Source organism: Homalodisca vitripennis, chromosome 8 (genome assembly GCF_021130785.1).
Source record: "Homalodisca vitripennis isolate AUS2020 chromosome 8, UT_GWSS_2.1, whole genome shotgun sequence".
Taxonomy (NCBI): Eukaryota; Metazoa; Arthropoda; class Insecta; order Hemiptera; family Cicadellidae; genus Homalodisca; species Homalodisca vitripennis.
In genome coordinates, this window is record NC_060214.1 from 109,203,793 (window position 1) to 109,229,193 (window position 25,401).

The following is a 25,401-nucleotide window of genomic DNA, read 5'->3' on the forward strand; positions in this document are numbered from 1 at the left end:
CCTTTTCGACCAACCTTGCTATTACAGACAGATAAAACTAATAATCTGAGCGTACTCCGGATCTATTTTTGAGTTTATCGTGTTCTATTGGAAGGTTAACAGTCTAAAACAACCTAAAACTGTGCTAATATTCAAGATTATGATAATTTGGTTATGTATTATTAGCAGTAACAAAAGTTTTTTTGAAAATTGCAGAAAGTGCCAAGCAACAGCTTTATGTTGACCACCTAAAGGCTTTTGGACTCCACAGTATAAATAAATTCATTGCACATTAAAAATGTTCTTTGAAGCCCAAATGGTTCAAAGCTCTAAAGAAATCTTACGTTTTGGGAATACCGATAAAGTTGACTGCAAAAGAAGTTTAGTATTAGACTGTACTGATGCAGCACAATTAATGTCATGTTTTTATTATTTTTATATACTAGTCGAGGATCCAAGAGCCAATTTGCGTTGTTTTAAGCACACATCTTAGTTTTTTTCCTGAAATCGATAAAGAAATTTCCCTTAAGACAAAAATCAATCGAAGACGCCCTAGTTTTAGTGGGATCGAATGGGAAATATAGAAAGGGTTAAAATATAGAACAATTAATGTTTTAATGATATGATTTTTTCATCTCAACACTATTAACGATTATTTGGCAGAAAATGTTTACCTTTCAAGTTTCTTTATCTTGTTGGCTGATGGTAATGGAAGTTATTGTTTACGTGTTTTATTGTTGGTTATAAGTGTATTAAGCAAAATTATTTGTCCTATGGAAAAATTGTTTGATTCTTTAAACTACAGATACTCTCGTTTCGACCACAATAAAATATATGCTGGCTGATGATCGATTTATTTACCAGGAAAACATTATTCTATTGATAAAAAAAAAAAAAAAAAAAAAAAAAAAAAAAAACTAGGGAGGAGGTTACTTATGTAAGGCGCTAATTGGGTCGCGGCTCTTAAGCTATGCCTTCTACTATTGTGTATTGGCTAATAAAGAAACAATAATTGCTTAGCCACTAAGGAGCTTTCATTGCACTGACAGGAATCATATCAAAACATGTAAAATATTTAATTTTAATTATAAAAATTACATATCATTCTCTGGTAGTGTTAACTATAAATATTGCTTAGAATTATAATCCAATATTTTCTTAAAAAATAAATTTAAATGATTAATTTAAAAATTCTATTTTTGTTAATACATTTTATTTGGGCTAAAATTTTTAAATATTTTTGTATCCTAAGTTATTGATAACTTCATTAATTCTGTAATTGCATTTAATATAATTCATGTTTATTATTGTCCATATGAACTATAAAATATTTAGTGGGCTTTTAGTATAAACAAAAATATGAATTGTTACATATTTGCTGCCTTTGACTTTTTAAAATGATTTCATATATTAGCATATGTCTATTCAAACATTTTTATTACTTAAAATATTTATGAACAACTTTAAATTAGATAAATTAAACCTGGAGTGAAATGCATAAAAAGCAAATGTTACAAATTGGAATAATTGTAATACCTCCTTATTAATTAATCACATAATTACTTAATTTAAAACAGAGTTTGTATGAACAGAAGTATTTAATTTGTTTGCTTTAATCTGGGGATTGATGAAGAGGAAATGCTAAAGCTACATGTGTCAAAGTAACTGAAGAAACCAATCTAAAACGTATTATTTGCAAAGTTTTATCTTTCAGTAATTGATTAATGCTCCTTTATATAGTTATTTTTAAATTAAAAATAATGATTGATCGTCTAACCACGTGTATTAAATTATTGATTTTGAAAGTACTGTACTTAATTGTACCGAACCGATATTTATTACATTAAAATATTCTAAAAATATATGCGAACCATAATCTGGTAAAAACTAAGTACATTGCGACTAAAAGACAGGCAGAAAAGAAGTCACTTGGAATACTTATCAAATTACGAGAGGCGCTCCCACTCCAGCTTATAAGTAAAACAATTTCTACAACGCTGCGTCGCGCCTCCCCACCGTGTTCTTACTTAAAATCTCTTATTTTACCCTGCCCTGTGGGGAATACCTCTAGTGCTGAGCTGTTGTCGAAACTGCTTCCCCTAAAGTGGGACTACATCAGTTCACATTTCTGTAACTTTTCATCATTGTGATGTAACAATACAAATCGTCTAACGTTGTAGTTCATGTTGAAGATGGAGCTTGTATTGGCTACTATTACCTTTAATACATTTAAAACACAAAAACCAATACTTAAAAACTTGTATTTTTGTGGGGCCTTTCGATAGCAAGGCTATCTTCGTCAGACACATCACAAAAGTAAATAAAAAAAGTAAATTTGATTTTAATAATAGGTAAACATTTGTGATTTTATAATATTAATTTGCCCTGTGTGGCGTAGTGTGTAAAACAAATTAAATCATTATTGGAATTATAATATATAAATATTAAATGTTATTTTTGTAATCTTTGTGTAAGTAATATTGATTTTGTATTGGTCCATCTTCTTGATTTAATAAATCTTATGTGTTTGCTTGATTTATGTAATATGATTGCCATGCATTTAGATATCTAGGTGTGTTAACGTGTTTTAGGTTTTCTCCTGATATAGTGTGTCCAGTATTGATACTGTGGTGTGCGACGGCCGATTTTTCTTTGGTGTTGAATTTAATGTGATAGCAATGTTGTTTATATCTTGTATTTATTTATTTTTCTTTTTGTCTGTACTGAGCCTCACAAAAATAAAAGTTTTTAACTATTGGTTTGGTGTGTTTTAAATGTAATTAAGTTGTAGTTCATGATGTTAACCTTGACGAAGACGGCCTATTTAGGCCTAATCTATCCTCATCTAGGGTATGGAAATAAACTCTGGAGTAACTGTGCAAAACACAAGTTGGAACGGATCTTCAGACTCCAAAAAAGAGCCGTGAGTGTGATTTTGGGTTTGAGAGTCAGAGAGTCGTGCAGAGATGCTTTTAGGGAGCTAGGGTTACTGACTTTGTTCTGTCTCTAAATTCTCGAGGTGGTGCTTTACTCCAGATCAAAGTGCGCTTTGGTTGGAGGCGAGGATGTTCACCATCATGAGTCTAGAGGCAGGGACAACTTTCAAGTCCAACAACACAGAACAAATGCTTTCAGAAATTTGCCTTCTCAAGTAGTTGGTGTCAGACCAATCAACAGTCCCTGAAGGTATTAAACAACAAAATGAAAAAATAAATAAATAAATAAAAGCTCAGTTGAAAAACAATTTTGGTGTCAAAGGAATTTTACTCTGTTGACGAGTTTACGATGAATCGCTGGGACAGTTAAGAGAAAAAATTCACAAAATCGTATTGCCGGACCTGTAAACTGTAAGAGAGAAGTTTGAATGACGTCATGTATGTTTGAGTGGGTCATTGTCAGCGAGAATGGTTAGGTTAGATTTAGGACGTTTGTGATACAATGTTTATATTGTATTTTCACAATAAACGATATTATTATTATTATAGATAGTTTAAAAAGCTAGGTGTAGGGTAATCTGATGTTTGCTTACCAAGCGCTTTAAACCTCGCTCTCAAGGTATAGGCAAATTTGCTCAGAACTCGATTTACTTTTACCTCCACAGATAAATTTATTTTATCCTCTTTACCCAATAGCGTTTTGCTAAACCTTGTTGTGTTTCGCGGAATTGTGCGAGGATCTAGTGGTAAAATGTCTCTTGCAAAATTATTCGGTGGAATAAAATGAAATATTCATATTTTTAAAGCGAAAGTCAGGGTTGGTTAGCTGTTTACCCTGCGGTTCCTTTATAACTTTGTCTCTAGCGAAGCTCTTCGTGTGGCCCATTTGAATGAAAAGTTACGATATAATATTCTGAGGTTTATTCAGAACCAATTCGTTCAGTAGAATATTCTGCGTGTAGAAGAGGACATTAAGAGTTGTTTGCGAGTTGGACCAGGGGGAACACAGTTTATATGTTTTCCAATAAAGCGATACGTATCATCCAAGATATAACCACCACGTTATAACGTTTCTGCTTCAAAGTAAACGTACTTTCTCAGTTCCTGGTTGTAAGTACTAAAGAAAGTTTCTTGGTTGACCGATTCCGTTGTTTTTCCAAAATGTAGTATTATTTTCTGATCCAAACCTTTTACTTCTCTTCCATATAATTTTAAAATTTCTAGGGTTTAAAATACACGAAATATATTTTAAAATCCAATATATTGGCTTTTATAGCCTTTAGGAGGTACAGGAATAAAACACGATCTGAAGACCTAATGAGGGTTATATGCCTCATTACACTTTTGTTAGCCAGAGCTATATACAAAATATACGAAATTTATTATGATTATGAGTTTTTTATATTAAATTATGTGTAAATACAATCTATAAAATTTATTGATGCTTAATTCCAATGTAATGATCTGCACTAAATATATGGTTATATTTGCGCTAATAAGTTGGACTCATTAATATCGCACTCAATTTAAACATTAAGTAAAATACACTCTCTAAAGCTTTAATTTCAAAGCTTCCTCATAACTTACGGTACCACCGCACTATCGGCATGTAGTATATCAAGGAAAAAACGAACGAAGGATTATGAATGAAATGTATAACCTTAGTTCCGAACAAGACCAAGTTTTTTGTGAGTATCACCAATTGAGGACCACCAATCAGCACGGTACTCAACCAATCGCGACACAGATAGTCCTAGTTTATGTGGATTTCGAACCACGAAAACTTCGGTGTTTATATACTGGTAGGTTACTGAAAGCCAATGGCAACTGTCGTTCTCTAACAATGCCGTGCCACCAAACTCCAGGTTTCTTGCAAAATACGATTTCCAGTAACAAATAATTTTAAACCAAACTCAAAATCCAACCTCTAGGTTAACCACGTCATCAGTATAAGACAATATTTTAAATAATACAGACCTTTTCTTCATAATTTGGTTTGTTAGCTAAATTAACTTGTAAGCGGAAATGATGAAGTTTGAATGTATAAGAATAGGTAAATGTTATGAGATATATTTACAAGAAAGTTCTTCCTTGCGTTAGTAGATTAATTCAGAAAACACAACTATACGAATTATATTTCCGAATTACCTTACTCACTATGCTCGCTTCTACTTTATGTAAGGATTAGGCAATATTCCGAGTTAAATTTATTGCCTCACATGACAAGCAGTTCGTTTTTCAAGTTCGTGAAAATAATACTCGCGTGATAGTGACACCTTGACTTACGGACATCTGAGTCAGGGCCGGTGTTTGTAGAAGTGTGACATGCAAACTGATATAACTAAAGCAATCCTTCAAACTGTACTAGCGCTGCAGTAAAAGGTGAGACTAAGAAGTTGCAGCGCTCATTTTGTGTTGCATTGTTTTAATTTATTTATGTCTGTGCGGTTTCGTGCGCTCTGTCAGGGGGCAAACGCCGAGCCATAGCGGCAGACAACACTCCCGCCACTATCCGAGCGCGATCTCGCGGCTTCACGGCGGAACCGTAGCGTGACGTCAAAGCGAGCCGGGGCTATTTTTAGACCTGCGCCATTTGCATTGAATATTTGTGTTTTCGCAGTACGCCAAGGCTGAGAACGGAGTGACCATTTGCATATTCATCGTTTGTTGTCGTTCGTTCCTCCCACTTTCACTGTCTTCGCCACGAAAATACCTCGGGTGGAAGTGTGATCTGTAGGGCGTCACTCGGTTGATGACAACAGTAGTGAAATAACAAATTTTTAAGTTTTTGTTGGAAATAACTTCTCTGTGTATGGTTATTTATAGGGCTGAGAGTGAATACTCACTCACGATATTCATGTATCATGTAGGATGATAGTCAACGGGCGAATAAACAGTTAAATCTAAGAGACATATTATCCATATATCCATGTATAGTATCCATTTACCCATGTATAGTATCCATATACCCATGTATAGTATCCATATATCCACGTATAATAGTATCCATATATCCACGTGTAGTATCCATTTACCCATGTATAGTATCCATATACCTATGTATAGTATCTATATATCCACGTATAGTAGTATCCATATATCCACGTGTAGTAGTATCCATATATCAATTTATAGTAGTATCCATATATCCACGTACAGTAGTATCCATATATCCACGTATAGTAGTATCCATATATCCATGTATAGTATCCATTTACCCATGTATAGTATCCATATACCCATGTATAGTATCCATATATCCACGTATAGTAGTATCCATATATCCACGTACAGTAGTATCCATATATCAATTTATAGTAGTATCCATATATCCACGTGTAGTAGTATCCATATATCAATTTATAGTAGTATCCATATATCCACGTACAGTAGTATCCATATATCTACGTGTAGTAGTATCCATATATCCACGTGTAGTAGTATCCATATATCAATTTATAGTAGTATCCATATATCCACATACATTAGTATCCATATATCCACGTATAGTAGTATCCATATATCAATGTATAGTAGCCTATCCATATATTACGGGATCGACTCTAACAGGGACGACACTCGGCCCTTTAGTCTGAACAGACTGGTATATTTTAGGTAGCTTACGTACAGTAGAGAAAAACTACATGTTGGAAACTCATTCTGTCTTGTTGTTCCATATGATATTTAAAAGGACTCCACCATTACTTGGAACACTAATATAGACTAGGAAGCTGCTTACAATAACTCTGATATAACTTATGTTAATTATAAATGTACAATCTCCACATTCAACCTTCCATTCCTCCACAATCTAGTTTTAAAATTGCCTCCAGTAGTGTCAATAGGTACAATAACATGAGCAATAATATATTCCTTAGCATCTGAGAGATAAGTTATGGTCATTCGAAGAAAATTCATGTGTAATTGAAAAGGACTACTATCTGGAACCCTACTGTAGAATAAGAAACTTGCCACAGCAACTCTGATAGGAAATTCCAATCTCTGCACTCAATCCTGTCACATTACTAAAGGGTGTGTTTTATATATTGCCCCCGGTAGGTATTATAATTCTGAAGCCAAACACGAAAGGTGAAGTTTCTTATCATTTCTGAGGCAAGTTGGAGTAATTGAAACCCGCAAATTGTTTCGTCTAGCTTCTCCATATGGATTCAAATGTAAAATTCCAAAGTGATTTACTGGTCCAATATTTGTCCAATCCATAAAAAACTTAAGTGGGACACCTAAGGGACAACCCTCTACGTTTAAAAAAAGTTTGATTAAAATCGGTTCAGCGATTTGTAAGAAAAAACGGTGCAACACATAGCAAACATGAAAAGAGGAACAGGGTGAATTGTATCGCATCCTCCTTTTAGGAATCGGATACTAGCAATTTTAGGCTTGGTTTACATCACACGTCAAGTTATATTCTACTATTCGGATTGGTTAGTTTTTGATGAGAAAGTCTTCTTCCGTGGTTTAGGAGGTAAGTAAATTGACACGTAACAAGCATTACTTGTAATTCATCCCCATTCATGGAATGCCGTCAACCCTAAAAGCTCTTTGGCCAAACTTAAGAAATGAGTGTCTTTTCCTAGACTCCAAAGTATTAAGATTCACGATATAATCTCGCTACTCATCCAAGAGAACATTGAAATTAGCCGCTCGTGCTGCTTAAACATCGGTACTGTCTTTAACTATCCCGAACAAAGAAAAGGTTGATAAGTCTTACTCTGAGATAGAAAAGCCAAAAGAAATATACAATACTAGCTGTTCCCCGCGGCTTCGCACGCTTTTTGTAAGCTTTGCTCGTGTATGAGCACTTCTGGTTCAATTGAATTATATTGTCAACGCCGATGTAGACTTTACCTTGTTGTCACTATCAAGAAAATCTGCCAAAAGTGTATGTTTATAGCCATTGTACACGTACATGTGCTTAATAATAAAATGGTCTAACATTCAAGCTATAAGTCCAAACAAATTCATTTGAAAGACAAATATCCATAAAAACTTAGCGCCTTCACATAGTGTGTGGTTATTATACACGACTATCTCGTAATTGTAGTTTACAATGTGCAGGCGCTTTGATAACTTATATATTTTGCAGCGCCTCCTGGTGGTGAGTTACATCAATGGGCATAGCATATAAACCTTCTACGTGGAAAAATACATATACATACAAATTTTCATAATGATCGGTCAAATAGTTTCTGAGTCTATAAAGGACTAACACACAAACATTTATATATATATATATATATATATATATATATATATATATATATATATATATATATATATAGATAAACTCAAAACACGTGGAAGAACAGATGTAAGACCATTAGGCCAAAAGCCCGGAAACGGCCTTGCAACTCTGTTCCCTAAAGATGCAAACAAAAACTTCTTTAGATGTAATCGATCAATTATTTTAAAATTTAAACTTTAAAGAATCTTTGAAATTACACAAATTTAATATATGACATTTGAAACGTCTATTTAAAAAAAATCTTACCATTATAATAATGATACAGAAATATTTTGAACAAATTTTATTTTTAAATAGTAACGGTATTTTAAGTTATTCCATTATTTGATTAATATTACTTACCAGACTAATAGAGTTGATCAGCTTATTGATAAGTTTTTAAAATTAATTTCAAAAACCCATTATGTTTTTAGTAAATATTTTTGCTAGGAGTTACCCGCGGCTTCGCACGCAATTTCTTAGGGTTTGCCCCAGTACGAGCACTTATGGCCCGAGTGAATTGAATTTCCGATGCTAATGATGAGTTCGTCTAATTCGATCAAGAAAAAAAGCTAAAAAGTGTATATTTATGGCCATTTGTATTTGATTTATTCTTGATATATTATGTTCCATAGTTGATTTTGCCTTGCTTCTAGATCAAGAAAATATATCATAGAAGCCTACTGTAAAAAACTAAGATGGATTTTATAACAGTCTTTAAATGTATAGTAAAAGTTATATAGTAACTTTGTTTTTTATACCGTGTACTTAATGTTTGCTAAAAATGTAAAGTTAAAATTACATTAATAGTGACACTATTTACTTGGTTTATTTATTCATAAACTGAAAAATATTTTTTAATGTTTTAGAAAATTTAGAGCTGGAACAGGTACATTATTCCAGCAAACTTTCATCTTGCATGGTTCTTACCGACTTCTTCAAAGGGAATCTGGGGAGTCAAATTCTGACCTATTACGTTTTAGGGCATTTTTTGTCAAAAGACAACTAAGATAGGTATAACAAACAGTCTAAAATAGTATACTATAAATATTTATAGTAAAAGTTGGTAATTTTGTCTAATGCTAAAAAATTACATCTAAAAGTGTATTTTTACAAAAACTTTTAATATTTGTATCTGAATGTTTTTTCTTTGTGCTCAACAGTGGTTGAGAAAATATGTTACCATCAAGCTTATTCTATTGTTTCATACCGTAAATGTAAACAAATTGTAAATAACATTAAATTAATTAAAAGAATGGTTGTGCTGTCCCAAAACAATGTGTACACAAAACAATTACATTCAACAGTCTTTCAATTAAAAGTATTTGGTGCTTTAATACAACTTTAGAGAATTGCATTTTTGTAAGTAGGGCAGTAGGGCGAAGCTCGGAGAGATGTCTGAAATAAGATTAAATCCAGGGACCACAAAAATGTCCATTTAAAATTTCAGGACAATTGATTGAATTGTTTATTCGCGAAAAAAAAAACAAATAAAGACACTTTTGCTTTTATAATATTAGGATTACGATTAGGATGTGACCAGGGCCGTTGGAGTCAGTAATCTACGTACGGTAAGCTAATACGAGAGTTTAACAATAGTAACTTATAGCAATAAATACTACACTACAACGAATAGTGTAGTATTCATTGTTTCTAGAGTAAAAACAGTAAAAGTAAGTTAATTTAGGTCACATGTATCTAATAGGATAGTATCATGTAACTAGTGGCGTTAGAAAACTTTATATTAACCTCCAACAGACCTACCACAACTTGATATGCTGAAGCATTATTTCAACACATTTTACTGCTATAAAATGGCAATAAAATCTTTTCAAAGATTGATTTTTATGCTCCCAAGAAGATATTTTATGAAAAATAAACTTTAATTTCATAGTTGATACTATTTAAGGTTTTATGTCACAACAAAACATTAGAATAAACACGAACATAAAAAACAGAACGGAACACACGTTGAACAAAAAGAGGATAGCGTGTTTACATGTAAGAAGGCTCGGTAGCGCTGTATACAACAAAGTAGCTCTAATTCAGGACAGGAATGTTCCATAAACATGTCCTGGAGAGGTCAATAAACTGCAGTGTGTATTGGGGGCGGGCCAACAATCTGATCTTTACAGTGGTGCCAACATAGCGCAGGATACAGACCAGCTGCTATGCCGTATATGTATGATACTCGTATGTCGGGAACTGTTGGTAGACATGGCACGCCTTATGCGGATAATTACAACCTTTATTTACAAGAGTGGCATCCAAATTTTAAATATTTTGGGTATAGAAGTAATGAGCAAACCACATCGTTCACAAAGTAGGAAAGTATTAACAGGTACCAAATTCAACACAAGTTGACCTCCTTTTTGACCTAGGGTAGTCCTTGACCTCTCCGGATGAGACGTCAAGGACACAATTCCTGGAAAGGTATAAATTTGATCCGATGGGTTTCCATAGCTTACCCTAAAGAAAGTTTGTTTATTAGATAGCGTACCCAAGATGGCATACACAACTAAAAGACACAAGTGACGTTTAAAGGCTTACAGGATTTCGGAAACTTTTAATCGTTCTACTTTCGTAAATGGAACATTATATTTCGAGGACTGAAATTTACTCACTTCTCCAGGTTTTCTAAAGCTTATGAAACCAATAGACGTAGGATCAAGTGACGTTGAAAGGCTTACAGGACTTCGGAAACTTTTAATCGTTATATGTTGCGTAAATGGAACATATTTCGAGGCCTGAAATTTACTCACTTCTCCAGGTTTTCTAAAGCTTATGAAACCAATAGACGTAGGATCAAGTGACGTTGAAAGGCTTACAGGACTTCGGAAACTTTTAACCATTATACGTTGCGTAAATGAAACAATATATTTTGAGGACTGAAATTTATTCTCTTACAAGGTATTCTAAAGCTTATGAAATCAATAGATTAAAGTGACGCTGAAAGTCTTACAGGATTTCGGAAACTTTGAATCGTCGCGTAAATGGAAGTTATATTTCGAGGATTGAAATTTATCTTCTTATCTAGGTGTTCTGAAGCTTATGAAACCAATAGACGTAGGATTAAGAGACGTTGAAAGGCTAACAGGACTTCGGAAACTTTCCATCGTTATACGTTGCGTAAATGGAAGTTATATTTCGAGGACTGAAATTTACCCTCTTCTCCAGGTTTTCTAAAGCTTATGAAACCAATAGACGTAGGATTAAGAGACGTTGAAAGGCTAACAGGACTTCGGAAACTTTCCATCGTTATACGTTGCGTAAATGGAAGTTATATTTCGAGGACTGAAATTTACCCTCTTCTCCAGGTTTTCTAAAGCTTATGAAACCGATAGACGTAGGATTAAGTAACGTTGAAAGGTTTACAGGACTTCGGAAACTTTTAATCGTTCTACGTTGCGTAAATGAAACAATATTTTTCGAGGACTGAAATTTATTCTCTTATATTATAAAGCTTATGAAATCAACAGACGTAGGATTAAAGTGACCTTGAAAGGTTACAGGATTTTGGAAACTTTTAATCGTTCTACGTCGCGTAAATGGAAGGTATATTTCGAGGATTGACATGTATCCTCTTATCTAGGTATTCTAAAGCTTATGAAACCAATAGACGTAGGATTTAACATACAGTACAAAACTAAAAAAAATCAATTTGTGAACTCGCCATGAGATGAGAGTCAGTGGTCTCTGTAGTCTATGCAGGTAAGTCTCTCAACATCTCTGGTGTATGCAGTATATGTGTTATAGTGCGCAGAGATTCCTACAAGTGAGGACTGACAGGTATGTGTTTGTATTTTTGACATACTATATGTTTTATTGACAGCTTTTAATGTGCCGAGTTTATTACTAAATGTTTCTCAATTGGCTGAGCTTTAGCGAAGCTTATTACTCGAGCTGGAGAACAATTTTATTTAAGTCTGTCTGTCTGTATGTCCGCAAGTTATCTAGAAAACGAAATGCTGCCGTCTTGGAATTATACATGAAGCTTTATTTTTATATGAGCACCACTGACTTCGGTTGTGGTGATTGTCACTCCATTGGATTTAGCTGAGCGTTACCGAATATTTTTTCAATGGAAACCAAGATGGGAACGAGAAAATAGCAGTAATCAAACTGTGTACAAATCAAATGTGATTTGAGCGTGTAACATTTTTAAACATAGAGTAAAACAAAACAAATAACGTGGAAAGTCAATGTCAAAAGTCGGCACCAAGATTTGCTTTTTGTTATAATGTGAACATTGCTATGAAACCTGGATTAAGGAACAACAATTTTACTGTATCGTTTGTCACGATATTCCATGAAATTTTTCAACAGCAAACTTTCAATTTTGCATAAAACTTTATTTCTACATAAAGAAGAATTTGTTCTATAATGGTGTGGTCCCAGCTATGGAATTTGGGCGAACATAATTTTTCCGTCAATTTCTATTCTGTACGATTTTGTACGTCTGCCAGCCCGCAGGACTTCTCGAGAGTTAAATGAGGTACAGATTAGAAATTTTGCATGTAACCTCAGTGAAGCCTGTTACGCGATACGTAGTGCGACCATTTTTTTATTTTGTGTATGCGTAATCAAGTTTATTTGAAATATGAAGAAGAGAATAGATTCCTAACCTTGAAACTTACCGTTCTATTTATGTAACATATAACGATGGAAATATTTTGCAATCCTGTAATCCTTCCAAATGATCCATCCTTAATAAAAAACTTTGAACAAAGAATGACGTTGAATAAAACGAATTCCTACTAAGAAAAGAAGTCAATTTACGACACTTGTAGGAATTAAATCTGAACATGTACTATAGCAGAATTTGAAATATAGTTAGCATTCTAACACATGTTTGTTAGATAGTAAAAAAAAGTAATGTGGTGGTAATCGTAGTTAAAGTAAAAATATTAGTTTTAGGACTAGTGAATAATAAAGTGCGCGTTGAAAATAGTCTGTGTTGTGGAAATAATGTTTAAGCGCCCACATTTATTATGCCGGCGTAGTTAGTAAGTAAAAAAAAACGAAATGTTCAAATGTTAAACCAATACAGTTTTTATTAATAAATTTAAATTGATCTAATAGCCACGTTCTTATTTTTATGTTTCATAATAAATAAACTATGAATGAATATTATTTAACAAGTCAATATAAACTCAATCTCTCCTAAAAGTTTTTTTTAATAATTTAATTAAAAATTATAATTTTTAGTGATCCGTTACTAGGATTTGTTGTACAAACTCTAAAAGCTGCCTGGTTTTTTAAGAAATTCAATATGTAATTCTAATACTTAGTAATATCACCAGAAACAATTTTTACTTTTTAGATTCAATGTTTTACAAACAAAAAACCTAAGGGTATTTTTGTCAAAGACTCTGAGTTTGTATAAAGTGCGGAATTAAATAAAACGAAGACTTCTATTAGTTTTCATTTTATTGCCATCATTTACAGGTAAAAAGTTTAAATAAAATGTACATTAATATTTTATTTATTAAATTATTCTTATATTAAAATGATGTAATTGTGGTAATGTGTAATGATCTGTGTTAGAAAAATGTATTTCTGAATATTCAATTTAGTATTAATATTTAAGTAAGTCGAAACAAACTTGAAAGGTCTGAGACCAAATATACGAGATATACTGACAATATTAGGAGGATATCATGGCATTTGTATTAACAGTTTATTCTATGAAATTGCGACATAAACACTCAATAAGATCATACAATACACACCAATAACTGTTTAGATATCAAATATTATTCGTAATTTTAAAAGCAATATCATAACAACAATTAAAAATTTTAATTATGTATTAAGCACAGCAGCAATTCTGCGATGTGAAAACACACAATTGGAAGGACAACATGAACCGTTATATTGTTTTAGCAGAACCCTGAAACTCTTTTAGTGCAGGCTAGGGAAGTGATCGGGCCACATTTATTGGCGCTTTGTTTGGACAGGGACCGGCGGCTGATATAAAACTGTGACGTTATTGGCATCGCACAATCGCCTTTATTGCAGGAAAATTAATTCTAATACCCCTCCTTCGCTTCACCCTTACTTCAAACGTGCCAATAACGTGACTCACAGGTCGAAGTCTGCTGCCGCTTCTGGCTTTGTACAGGTTTATCGTTCCAATTGACTTTTGTTGAATAGTTTAAATCTATTTCCCCTGCTATTTTATTGCGTTTCCTTTGTTTCAATGGACAATAATTAATAGATTCTTGAGATTTGCAACAGTAATGTATATCCACAAAAGTTCTTCAGTTAAATTCACAGGAATTAATGTTGTTCCATAACATTGTTAATTTAAAACAATTTAGGTCTACAAAACTGCTCTATCTTGAATGAAGGAGTAGCTGTTGTATGTTCTATTCTGTTAACTTAGGGCAAGAAAAATGAGGAAAAACCATAATTTACTTCAGCCCTAAAAGAAATTTTGCGCTGGTTCCGGAAGGACTAGCGCAAAGGAAGGGGGGCTGGTCGAGATCCAACAAGGGGGATGATGGGGGGGGGGTGGTCTGTCATGTCATCTTGGAAGGAGTGTGATCCAGCCCTTAAGAAGGGAAGGCCGGGAGGGAACCTGTGTGTTACGGTTGGTAAAGTGCCTCTCTCTTGAGTGAATTCCATGCTCCCAAGGTGGAAAAATATTTTAATTAAGTAGTGTTTAATGATTTATCTGCCTAAAAAGTAGAAGTTAAGGCATTAAAGCCAATTCGACTAGAAAGACCACTTGGTATGGAATCGTATTGTCTTAGAATGCAAAAGTCGTAGACCAGAATTGTAGACCACTGCAATTTGCCAAATCGTTCACCCTCTTTAAAATCAAAAGGTAGAATAAGGTTACCGACAACCATACCTATACAAGACAAACTATTTCAGGTCAACATAGGTCAGTTTTTCAGTAACAGCGCCTATTCAATTGTTTTAATTGTTTAAAATTTGTATCCATTTTTATTAATTTCAATTTGCGATACCGTACTTACAATGTAACGTTCTGTAATCACTCTAAATTTGTCCCGAAACATCTCTACTCTAAAAATCTTGCCAATAAATCTACAGATTGTTTAGGTACTATAAAGAGAAATTCTGAACACAAATTTTGATTAGCAACTCAAATAGACACAATTAAGGGAACAAATAACTTGTTTGAATTGTGTAAGAATGTTGTTAAAACACCTCAAACAAGTATTTATACAGTTTATGGCATCGCATGAGATAAAAAATTGTTGATTTAATAAAAAAAAACACCTTTATATTTAGTTTTAACTTAACATGAATTTAACCTCAAAACATATTTTAACAATCCTCTTGGAGAAAATTAAATGTTTACATTATGACCTGATAAATATGTAATAGGTCTTGTATTTAATAGCTATTTCGAAGAATTGAGCAAGCAAACAAGTAAGTTAACAGGAAAATACTGCCGTTATAAATGCAAATTTATTAACGAAGTGTTTAACTTTCTGGAAGAAATCTTGCGAGGAAATGTTGACCACAATCACCGCCCTAGTTGTTATTCCAAACCTTCACAACCAGATATTCTTGGAAAAAAATATAATTTAATTCTAATTCTAATTTAGAAATTTCTTCTATATTCGTAGTATACATCCACGACAAACATGGTAGTATTTTATTGATCTGTTGGCTGAGCGTTAGTAAAGTCTGTCAGACTTTCCGCACGATATCTCAAAATCTAAATGACGACATTTCGCATTAAACTTATTTTATATATAGACCACGTTAAGGCGATGTCGAATTTCACTCCATGGGATTGGGCTAAGCGTTAGCAAATACTTTTGCCCTTGTTGTTCTATCCTATTATTAAGAAAAAAACTCCCCCTTCCACTTCACTTCCAGAATACTTAATTACAGAACCGTTTAACTCTGTTTAATCAGCAAACCAAAAGTATAATACAGGATCGGGAAATTATACAAAGTATAATATAAGTGGAGTTCTGTCTAATTAAAAGTCCCGGAAGTTGACAGCCTTTCGTTTTAACATCGCTTCCTGTCTGAACTCAAAACCTTGATCTTTGAATTACATAACATTTTTAAACGCATACAGTTATAACTTACCACTAGAATTATCTTCAAGATTATAACGTTTTGTTTCTTTAACATTTTTAAAATTTAGAAACTATTTAAGTTTGAATAAATTAGGTACACTGTGTTTTGACCAAGTGCAGTCAAGTAAAAAAAAGTTAAGTAATGTGTTCTTTAGTTTCCTTTGAACTGGAAGAAACAAAAATTATGGTTGCCTGTAAAGTCGGTTTTACGGGCGAAGATTTTACGTGACAACGTCTTTTTCTCGGTAGAATATTTATTGATATGAATATTATTAAATTGCACAATAGGAACAAGGAATTGAATGAAAATAAGATTGCACAAATTTTAACTATAGAAATATATTTTGTTTACTAAAACATTGTACATTATTTGAAATTAATTAAAATTTGTTATTGTAAATGGTAAAGTTGAATAAAACATTTACTAAAATTGGAATTTGAAATTCTTGCTAAACACAGTTAAATTCTAACTCCGCGCGTGGTGATTGGTCGGTTTAGTTCGTTTGTTTGGTCGCACTGTTATGACAGGTTAGAGGTTATAATTTGTTATTTTAAATGTTTGACTAGCAATACGCGCTGTTTCTTCTCAATCGACTGAATTACGATTGATTGCAGAGTGATTTAAACTAATAATTTACTTAACACTATCAACATTTGTCAATAGTATGACATAACCTATAAACTCAGTTTCTCAACTTTTGTGTCAATCTAACAATTAATCAATCAATCATAGTTTACGATAATGAAATATCAGTGTACAATTATTTACCTTTATTGTTGTAGTTGTTGTAAATGACGAATCTAAGCACTCCACATTTTCACGAATAAACATAGTTATCTGCTTTATCCCGTTCGGCGGACCCACAGTTATCTGCTTTATCCCGTGCGGATCCCGTGCGGCGGACCCACTGGACGGGCATCGTAACGTTACCGGGCGTTACACTTTTTCATGAGTGACTCCGAGCCGCAACCTAATTTAAGACGTTGTCACGTCAAAAACAACAGGAGGGGACTAATTTTAATTAATGTTTGAAAAATTAACTAAGTAGAAACTTTGACAGGTTGTCGAACTTTTTAAAATAAAATACGTCTGCACAGACACATCCACTTGGATGTCTTCAATATGAAAGAATACCTCAATTCTACGGGAATATATGATTGCGTGGAATCTTTTTGAATATTAAATTAGCCAGAGAAATACTAGTGATAGGAATGCAGAAAAGGCATTTCATTAGCAAATGTAGCGTTCGGTTATTTTAATGAACGTATGGAAATAAACAACTGAACGTCTTCCAATACAATTCCATTCTCAACAACATGTTTTTTTCTTAACAACACATGTAGCTTAGTTATACAGTAAAAATAAAATATAACAGGGTGGAATGTCAATGTTAAAATTCGGTTACAAGATTGACTTTAGCCCACTCTTGTGTTGTAGTATCCGTTCAACTTCACTCGAACGCTGTTATTGAAACTTCAGTCTTTGAATACAAATCTGAATGTATCATGTCTTAAGATATATATAAAAAAAAAATTATTTGTAGACTTTATATTTTTCATGTAACTTCATTTATACATAGAAATGAATTAATACTATGGTGTTAAATAATTTATTTCTCATGGACATTTAAATGTATCAAGAATAGTCAGTACCGCTATACGTAATACAACTAAATGCTAAACGTAATCTAAAATGTGTTTATATATTATCAGTGTGATAATAAATCTGACTGACTAATTTAAACTAAACAACAGATTAAAACTTCAGTACTCTGGATATGTTTTACTGGTATGGGTGAGTGGGGAAAAAAATTCAGAGAGTAAATAAAAACAGTTTTTACAAGGAAGTCTCTAAGGTTATTTTCAAAAGTTGAAAGAGAATAGCTGGTTTAAAATAACCTGGAAGTATACTGTATTATGAACTTCAGGTCCTAGATATTCTAATGTTTTTGGAACATTTTATTATTATCAATGGGTACAATGAAACTCTTTTTATTTATGGTAGAATATTTTGTGTTGTGGATAGTAAAATCTTGGATATGCTTTTAAAGGTTTAAACTGATATAGAGTAGATAAAATTGGTTAGGATGCGTTTTCGGATAAACACCTCCCGTCAGCTCACCCGGCTCCCAAGGCCAAACACTAGACGAATTTGCTAGACGAATAAAACTCTTGTGCAATTTGAAGACCATTTGTAACAAAGAAGGTGGAGCTGTTCCCCATAACCCTACACCGTATGACATCACAGAGGAAAAGTAGCCATGGTGTTGCCTTCACTTAGTAGGCTGGCACAATTTCTCTTTAGCCTACTGGACTGATGTAAAGATTCATTTTTTTCTATGATTGATTTAAAATTAAACAAACTGTAGACTTCAAACTTTGCATAAAACCTCAGGGAAGCCTGTTAAGCGACACGTGAGCATTCCTATTTTGTTATACATGTAAAGTATTTGAATTGTGTTTAAAAAAGGTATTTCCGTTGATATTTCAAAACGATATTATTTTTGAAAAATGTAGGAATTGGCTGCCGTGCTCTTTGATGTAACACAGTCTGGGTTTAGACATTACGTAATCCTCGCTGACGTGACATCATATATATAATAGGATTATGGCTGAGTAGAGACTGATGGTTTATTGGATGCAACAATAACCACTGTTACCTAACATTCGCCAATTATCCATGAACCTTACATCGTTTGTTGACACAAACAGGTCGTTATTCCGGATTGTCTGATCTAATCCGGTTGTGTTAAATTTATCAAAATCAATAATTTTGTATCAAATTTAATACGTACAGTCCAATCGAATATTGTGAAAATAGGATGGTTTGTTTCTTACGTCACTAACACTGCAAATTATAAAAAATAAAGAACTCTAGGCTAAAAGGAAATTATCACCGTCCGACGCAGGATTAGGAGGTCGAAAGTTAACTTTTCTCAATAGGAAATGTCAAGCATAACTAGGGAAGAGTCAAAGTGAAAAGAGCAGAAATAAATACACAAAAGAGAATGATCCATGTGCAACAAAATAGAACAAACTTGGTGTTTAAAATCAACTTTCGATTTCCAATATGCTACAAAAAATTTCTTTCCATACATTGTCTATTAGTATTCTAATAGATATATTTGCTCGATTATTGACTATTATTGATTATTGATTACTTGACTTCTAATAGATTATTACTTGACGTTAATATATATATGTATAAATAAACGTTCTAAAATGATTATCCAACACAAAAAAGCACGATTAACAGGAAAATGTAATGATTACCTAAGTTGGTAATTATTGGTTTGTTAGATATATATATATATATATATATATATATATATATATATATATATATATATATATATCAAATGAAAAAGTTTTTTTGTGGAAAACAAGTTTTTGACTCAGAAAAATAGAGTTCTGGTTGAAGTTGGCCCAAACTATCCCAGAATAAAAGGGGATTCCAAATTCCAAATTCTTATCATCGAAGTGAATACCATCTTATTAGCCTAAACAAGACCACACCACGTGTCAAGTAACTGGCTTCGTTATAAAATTGCATGATTAATTTCAAGTCTGTAGCTCATTTCATTACGCAGAATGTGCTAATGTGTTAATGTTAAAATGTCATATGATTGCGTTCTAGTTTATTTAAAACTGTATTATCTACAGTATTTTTAGTTGTGATGGTTATTGGTTTTTAATATCACTTTAAAAATGTTGTTTAACCACCCAAATTCCATGGAGCAGCACCAATGTTGCTTATATGGAAACGGAGCTTAATGCAAAGTACGATATCGTATGGGCAAACATACGATAGACAGAGGACAGACAGAAAAAAAGCAATTTTCCTGTCCCTCGAGTTATTGGCTTCCGTAATGCTCAACCAATTACCAATTATTCTAAACCAAATTAACCGATTTATGTTGTGGTATTCATCAACTTTCAATTTAACTGTTATAACATTGGTATTAACTTTTTTAATGAAAAAATCGGTTTCCTAATTCCTTTTACACAACTGAAAGACTCGTATTGTAAATAAAAAGTATGATTTTTCAGTAATGAACGATAATTGTAGTCTGGTGAAGCGTGATAATGGTGGTGTGGAGGTACAGCGATTCCGTGCACGAATGTGTTTGACACATTCAAATGTGTGAAACTTTATGTACTAGTTTCTGACAATTAGAGTTTAGCTTGTCAGATAAGACTTTGCAAACCTAAAGACCCTTTTGATTTAAGTTTGAGCGTGGGCCTGCCTGCTAGTGGAATGATAACATATAGTGACAATTTAGTTGAAACTGTTTGGTGATATATCTTATTGCACTTTGAAATGAAAAAAAAAGATTTAATTAAAAATGAATTTGATACATGTTTTATGTATATTTTAAACACATAGATAATAACGCACGGTAAAATCAGCTGAAATTAAAGAGCTTAATTTAATTTGTTATAACTTTTACAATCTACTTTGGAAAGGCGACACTAACTAATTACAAAACATATTTTTCATAGAAATTGCTTTCAAAACGGTGTGATCTGATTTACAATGCCTCATTTATCAATTTTAGCACCAGTAAAAAAAATGTTATTCAACAAAAATAACCAAAACTGTTAATGTTTCTATTTTTTGCATCATTGTTTTCCAGCTGTTAAGCATTTGTTAAAGCACAAAAAATCTGTAATGTTTCAAAATTAAACTCTGCTCCAACAACCTTTTAATAAGGTGACAGCCCTAAAGTTTCAAGAAACTACGATTATATCTCCCCTATTAAGCATTGTAAGGGGAAACTAAAAAAGTTGTAGTACGCACAGGCAATATAAAACAAATTCATATACTGACACTTTAGTTGTATCTATAGAAGTTTATAGATGATTATGATATAACTTTGTGAAAATTATAATATACGGGGTGTTAATTAAGTCCTGATACGCCTGGATATGTTCAAAACGGAATGAGATATCGATGAAAACTAAAATCTTCATCATACCTATTAAATTACTTTTTGGAAGGATAAAAGTATTTACCCTCCCTTTTTCAAAGGGGGTAGAGGGGGATCAATCTACATCAACTCCTATATTGTACATGTCACTTGAAAGGTAAATTCAAAAGAAACACAGTGACATAATAATAATTATAATAATAATTTTTATTCCATCAATAATTTACAAAGTATAATTCACAATAACTTTTTCGGAATTTACTGACCACTATTACCAGTAGTGTGGCCAGTGATATAATCTAATACAATATTAATACACTTAATCTAGAGTCCAGCAACTTATGTAGTTATTTAAAATCGAGCCTCCAATTGTAGTGTTTTCTTTTTATTTTATTTATTTTTTTAATACTACTGACGTGTACCAGAGCTGATAGGTTTCTATGAATATCCAAATATTGTTGAATAACGCCGGCCAACAGTGATTTTATTTTCATTGGTTGTCTAAACCTGCTCAGAGAGCAAAGTTCAGTTTCGCTCTCAGACAGAGGTTTGTCCAAATTGTGCCTGATTCAGTCATGCATTAGCCGGCGTCACTCTGGATACTCAGTGACATAATTCATCAAAAATAAATACTAAAACTATCCATTTACAATTTACTATCCTATCCATATTGTGTTTTCCTATATTTTGTTTAAACTGTCACAAGTGGCTGTGTTGTGAAAATCAATAGTTGTGATTGTGTGGTAATTAATACAAGTGATACAAGTATTGTGTTGTGTGTAACTAACCTCTATCTGGGTAAGCTAATCCAATTCTAACTTTTCCTTCCTTCTTGTTACTGAGTGCACTAACTTATTTTACTGTAGAACATATACAATATATATGTCGTTATTCATGGCGTTAATAACTCAATACATAATAACAGCAATTAAACTACTAGCAACACATCAATAATAATAATAAAATCTTAACAATAACAATAATATATTAGCAATAACAATAACATTTTAACAATAACCGTACCAAAACAACAATATATCACTCAACACATGTAATAAATAAATAATGAAATAACAAATATATAACTTTTCCTTCCTTCTTGTAACTGAGTGCACTAACTCATCTTACTGTAGATCATATACAATATATACATATATATACACACATGCATATATATATACATATATATACATACATACACACACATATACACATACATGTCGGTATTCATTATATCAATAACTCAACACAGAATAACAACAATTAAACTAATAATAACACATCAATAACAATAATAAAATCTTAACAATAACAATTACATTTTAACAATAACCGTACCAAATCAACAATATATCATTTAACACATGTAACAATAAATAATTAAATAAGAAATATATAAATATAATAATATGTAAATATACTAATTCAATTTCATGCTAAACTAACTGAACTACATTCTATCTGAGGACATAATTTAAAAAATTAACATCTTCCTGCAATAAAAGCCAGTTAAACAGTTTAGCACAATTTGCTTTAAATGAATTACAAGTCCTAAAAGAAATTGGTATTTGATTAAAATATTTAGGTGCAAGGTATTGGAAGGAATGCCTAAACATTTCTTTTTTCACTTTAGGAATTCGTATTGTACCATGTTGTACATTACGGGTAGAGTAAAACAAATTTTGGTTTCCATTATTCCCGCTTCTAATAAAGAAGGTTCTTAACACCTTATATACAAACAGATGTTGAATCGGTAATATTTTTAAATCAACGTAAAGTGGAAATGAACTGTCAGTTTTTTGTTTACTTAAAATTATTCTGAGGAAGTAGTTTTGAGTAACTCTTAATTTTTCAATTAGATATTTAAACGTCCCACCCCAACAATTTATTCCGTACTGCATCCGTGAATGGATTAGTGCATAATATAATGTTCTTAATAGTTCTTTATCACAACAGTTTTTTCAAAAAATAGAACTTTCTTATTGACATGCGTAATTTCTTATGAAGGTCGCTTATATGGTTTTCCCATGTTAACCTACTATCAAAGACTATACCCAAATATTTAATGTTATTGACCTTTTCTATATGTTGACAGTTGCAATCAATATAACTACAATTATAATCATGAAATTTTAAAGTGAACGGAATGTTGTAATCTGAAAGGCTAAAATTAATATACTTTGTTTTGTCAACATTAACTATCATTCTGTTAGCTTCACACCAATTTTGTAATTTTGCGATATCATGAGCCATAATATCTCCCAAGCAATCTACATCAGAATGAGAGTAAAATAACGCCAAATCATCAGCAAATGCAAATACTTTTCCTTTAAAATTAGTTTGTAATAAATCATTTATATAAATTAAGAATAAAGTCGCAGAGATAACGGAACCCTGGGGCACTCCTGTCCCAATTATTGAGGGAGTACTAAGGTGGTTACCTATTCTCACTTGTTGCTTTCTCCCAGTTAAGTAGCTGTTGAACCAGCATGAGCAAAATATCTCTAACTTCAAAAAATATTTGGAATTATCCTAAAAAAAGTAATTTGATAAGTACGGTTAAATTTGTACATTGATGTTCTAATCCGTTTAGAATATATCAAGACGTAAATTACACCCTTATATGTAAGGGGTTGTTTGCCAATAACTTTTTGCTAGGATCGTCGAAGAGATGTTTTTTCATGTCACTGTGTTTCTTTTGAAGGTACCTTTACACCCTGTATACATATCATCAATAAATGTGGTGAACTGGTGTTTCGATGCATATCAATTAATAACTTACATTTTGATGGTCCATAGAACTTTAAAATATTTTAGCACAGACAGCTAAACCAATAGATTTCAAGCAGACTGCCATACCCAAATATCAAATTAAGTTACCCCAATATAAAAACCATCATATTGAAATATCACACTCATTTACCGATTTAAATGAAACCTGGTATGACCAGGTTTGAGCATGATATTGAAGATATTAAGGTGGACTTGGCAATTTTTTCGTTGCAAGACGCTATACCTAATGTCGCGCAATAAGCTTCACTGAAGTTTTATGAAGAATGTGAAGACTAAACTACAAGTTTTACTACGCCACATGTTAAAATATGATATGATAAAATTCAGATTGTTAAAAAATTACTTATTCTGTAATTTTGTCCTAGCCACTATAGTTACCTATAAAAACAATGTAAAAAGTTCGCTGACGCACAGCCAAATCCCATGGAGTTACACACACCATCATTATAACCCGCCATTAAATACATAGAAATTAAGCTTCATGAAAAAAGGCAGAGTAATTATCGTTATAGCCCTCGCATGATAAGCTTCACTAACGCTCAGCAAATTATTGTACAAATTTATTGTGATTGTCGTTAAGTATCGATACTGTACTATAGGTTTACTAGTTCTGAGATATTTCTAAAGCCACTTAGAAACAAAACTAACCTCTTTGCTCTCATCTACTGCAGAAACCCGATTGATGAAGAGTGATATTGCTACAGTCATATTCTTCTCTGAAACATAAGCAGAACAAATCGATCAGTTCTCTATTGATTCTCGGAGTCAAAGTGACTGTTTTCATTTGTTTTCAAGAACAAAACACAACGTACCTAGAAATGAATAAATTTACACAAAAAATAAGAAACATATAAAATTTTTAATAATAAAATAACAACTGTCATGTTTATCATTAAAACGTATTTTACAGAATGAAGTAGAGAAGTGGGTAACAAATGACTAATGAACATATTGTAAGGTCAGAAGCGTGCGTGAGTTGACTTGGCCTTGGTACATTGATTATGGTAATGTACCTGGCACTGTACATGTACAGTACGGTATATAGCTTTAACTGTTCTACCTCCATTCCCCTTGGCAGCTCACGCTTCATTGCCCTCGTTTCGTGAGGACTGTGTCATTCTCCGCATAGTGGTGTGGACTAGTTCGCTATCAGCTCCTTGGTTAGTCCTTCCATCAACCACGAGATTTGGCAGAATCAAAAAACTGGTATCAGAAGTTTTGAACTGGCTTTAGACAAATTTAACATCCAATTTAACGTGATCTAGACCAAATACGTGATAATTAAAGGTTCCATAATTTTTCCCAATACAATGGTATTCATAAAAGTTTGAAATCATAAACTTTCTTAAGTGAGAAATCATACAAATCTGATTATTAAGGACCATAATGGACTTTTTATGTCGTATCGTTATCAATCCGTCTGTGAGAAAACCTTTAATGAAAAAAGTCCT

At 32.5% G+C, this 25,401-nt stretch overlaps 1 protein-coding gene across 1 annotated transcript in view; it reads right to left on the reverse strand.

The window, feature by feature from the left end:
- The window catches only part of LOC124368315 (glycine receptor subunit beta-type 4-like), a 185,234-nt gene that overhangs the window by 154,878 nt on the left and 4,955 nt on the right, over window positions 1-25,401 (reverse strand). Inside the window, exon 2 of the mRNA XM_046825589.1 lies at window positions 24,599-24,666. Coding sequence (XP_046681545.1) covers window positions 24,599-24,666 — 68 coding nt within the window. The remainder of the gene's footprint in view (window positions 1-24,598; window positions 24,667-25,401) is intronic.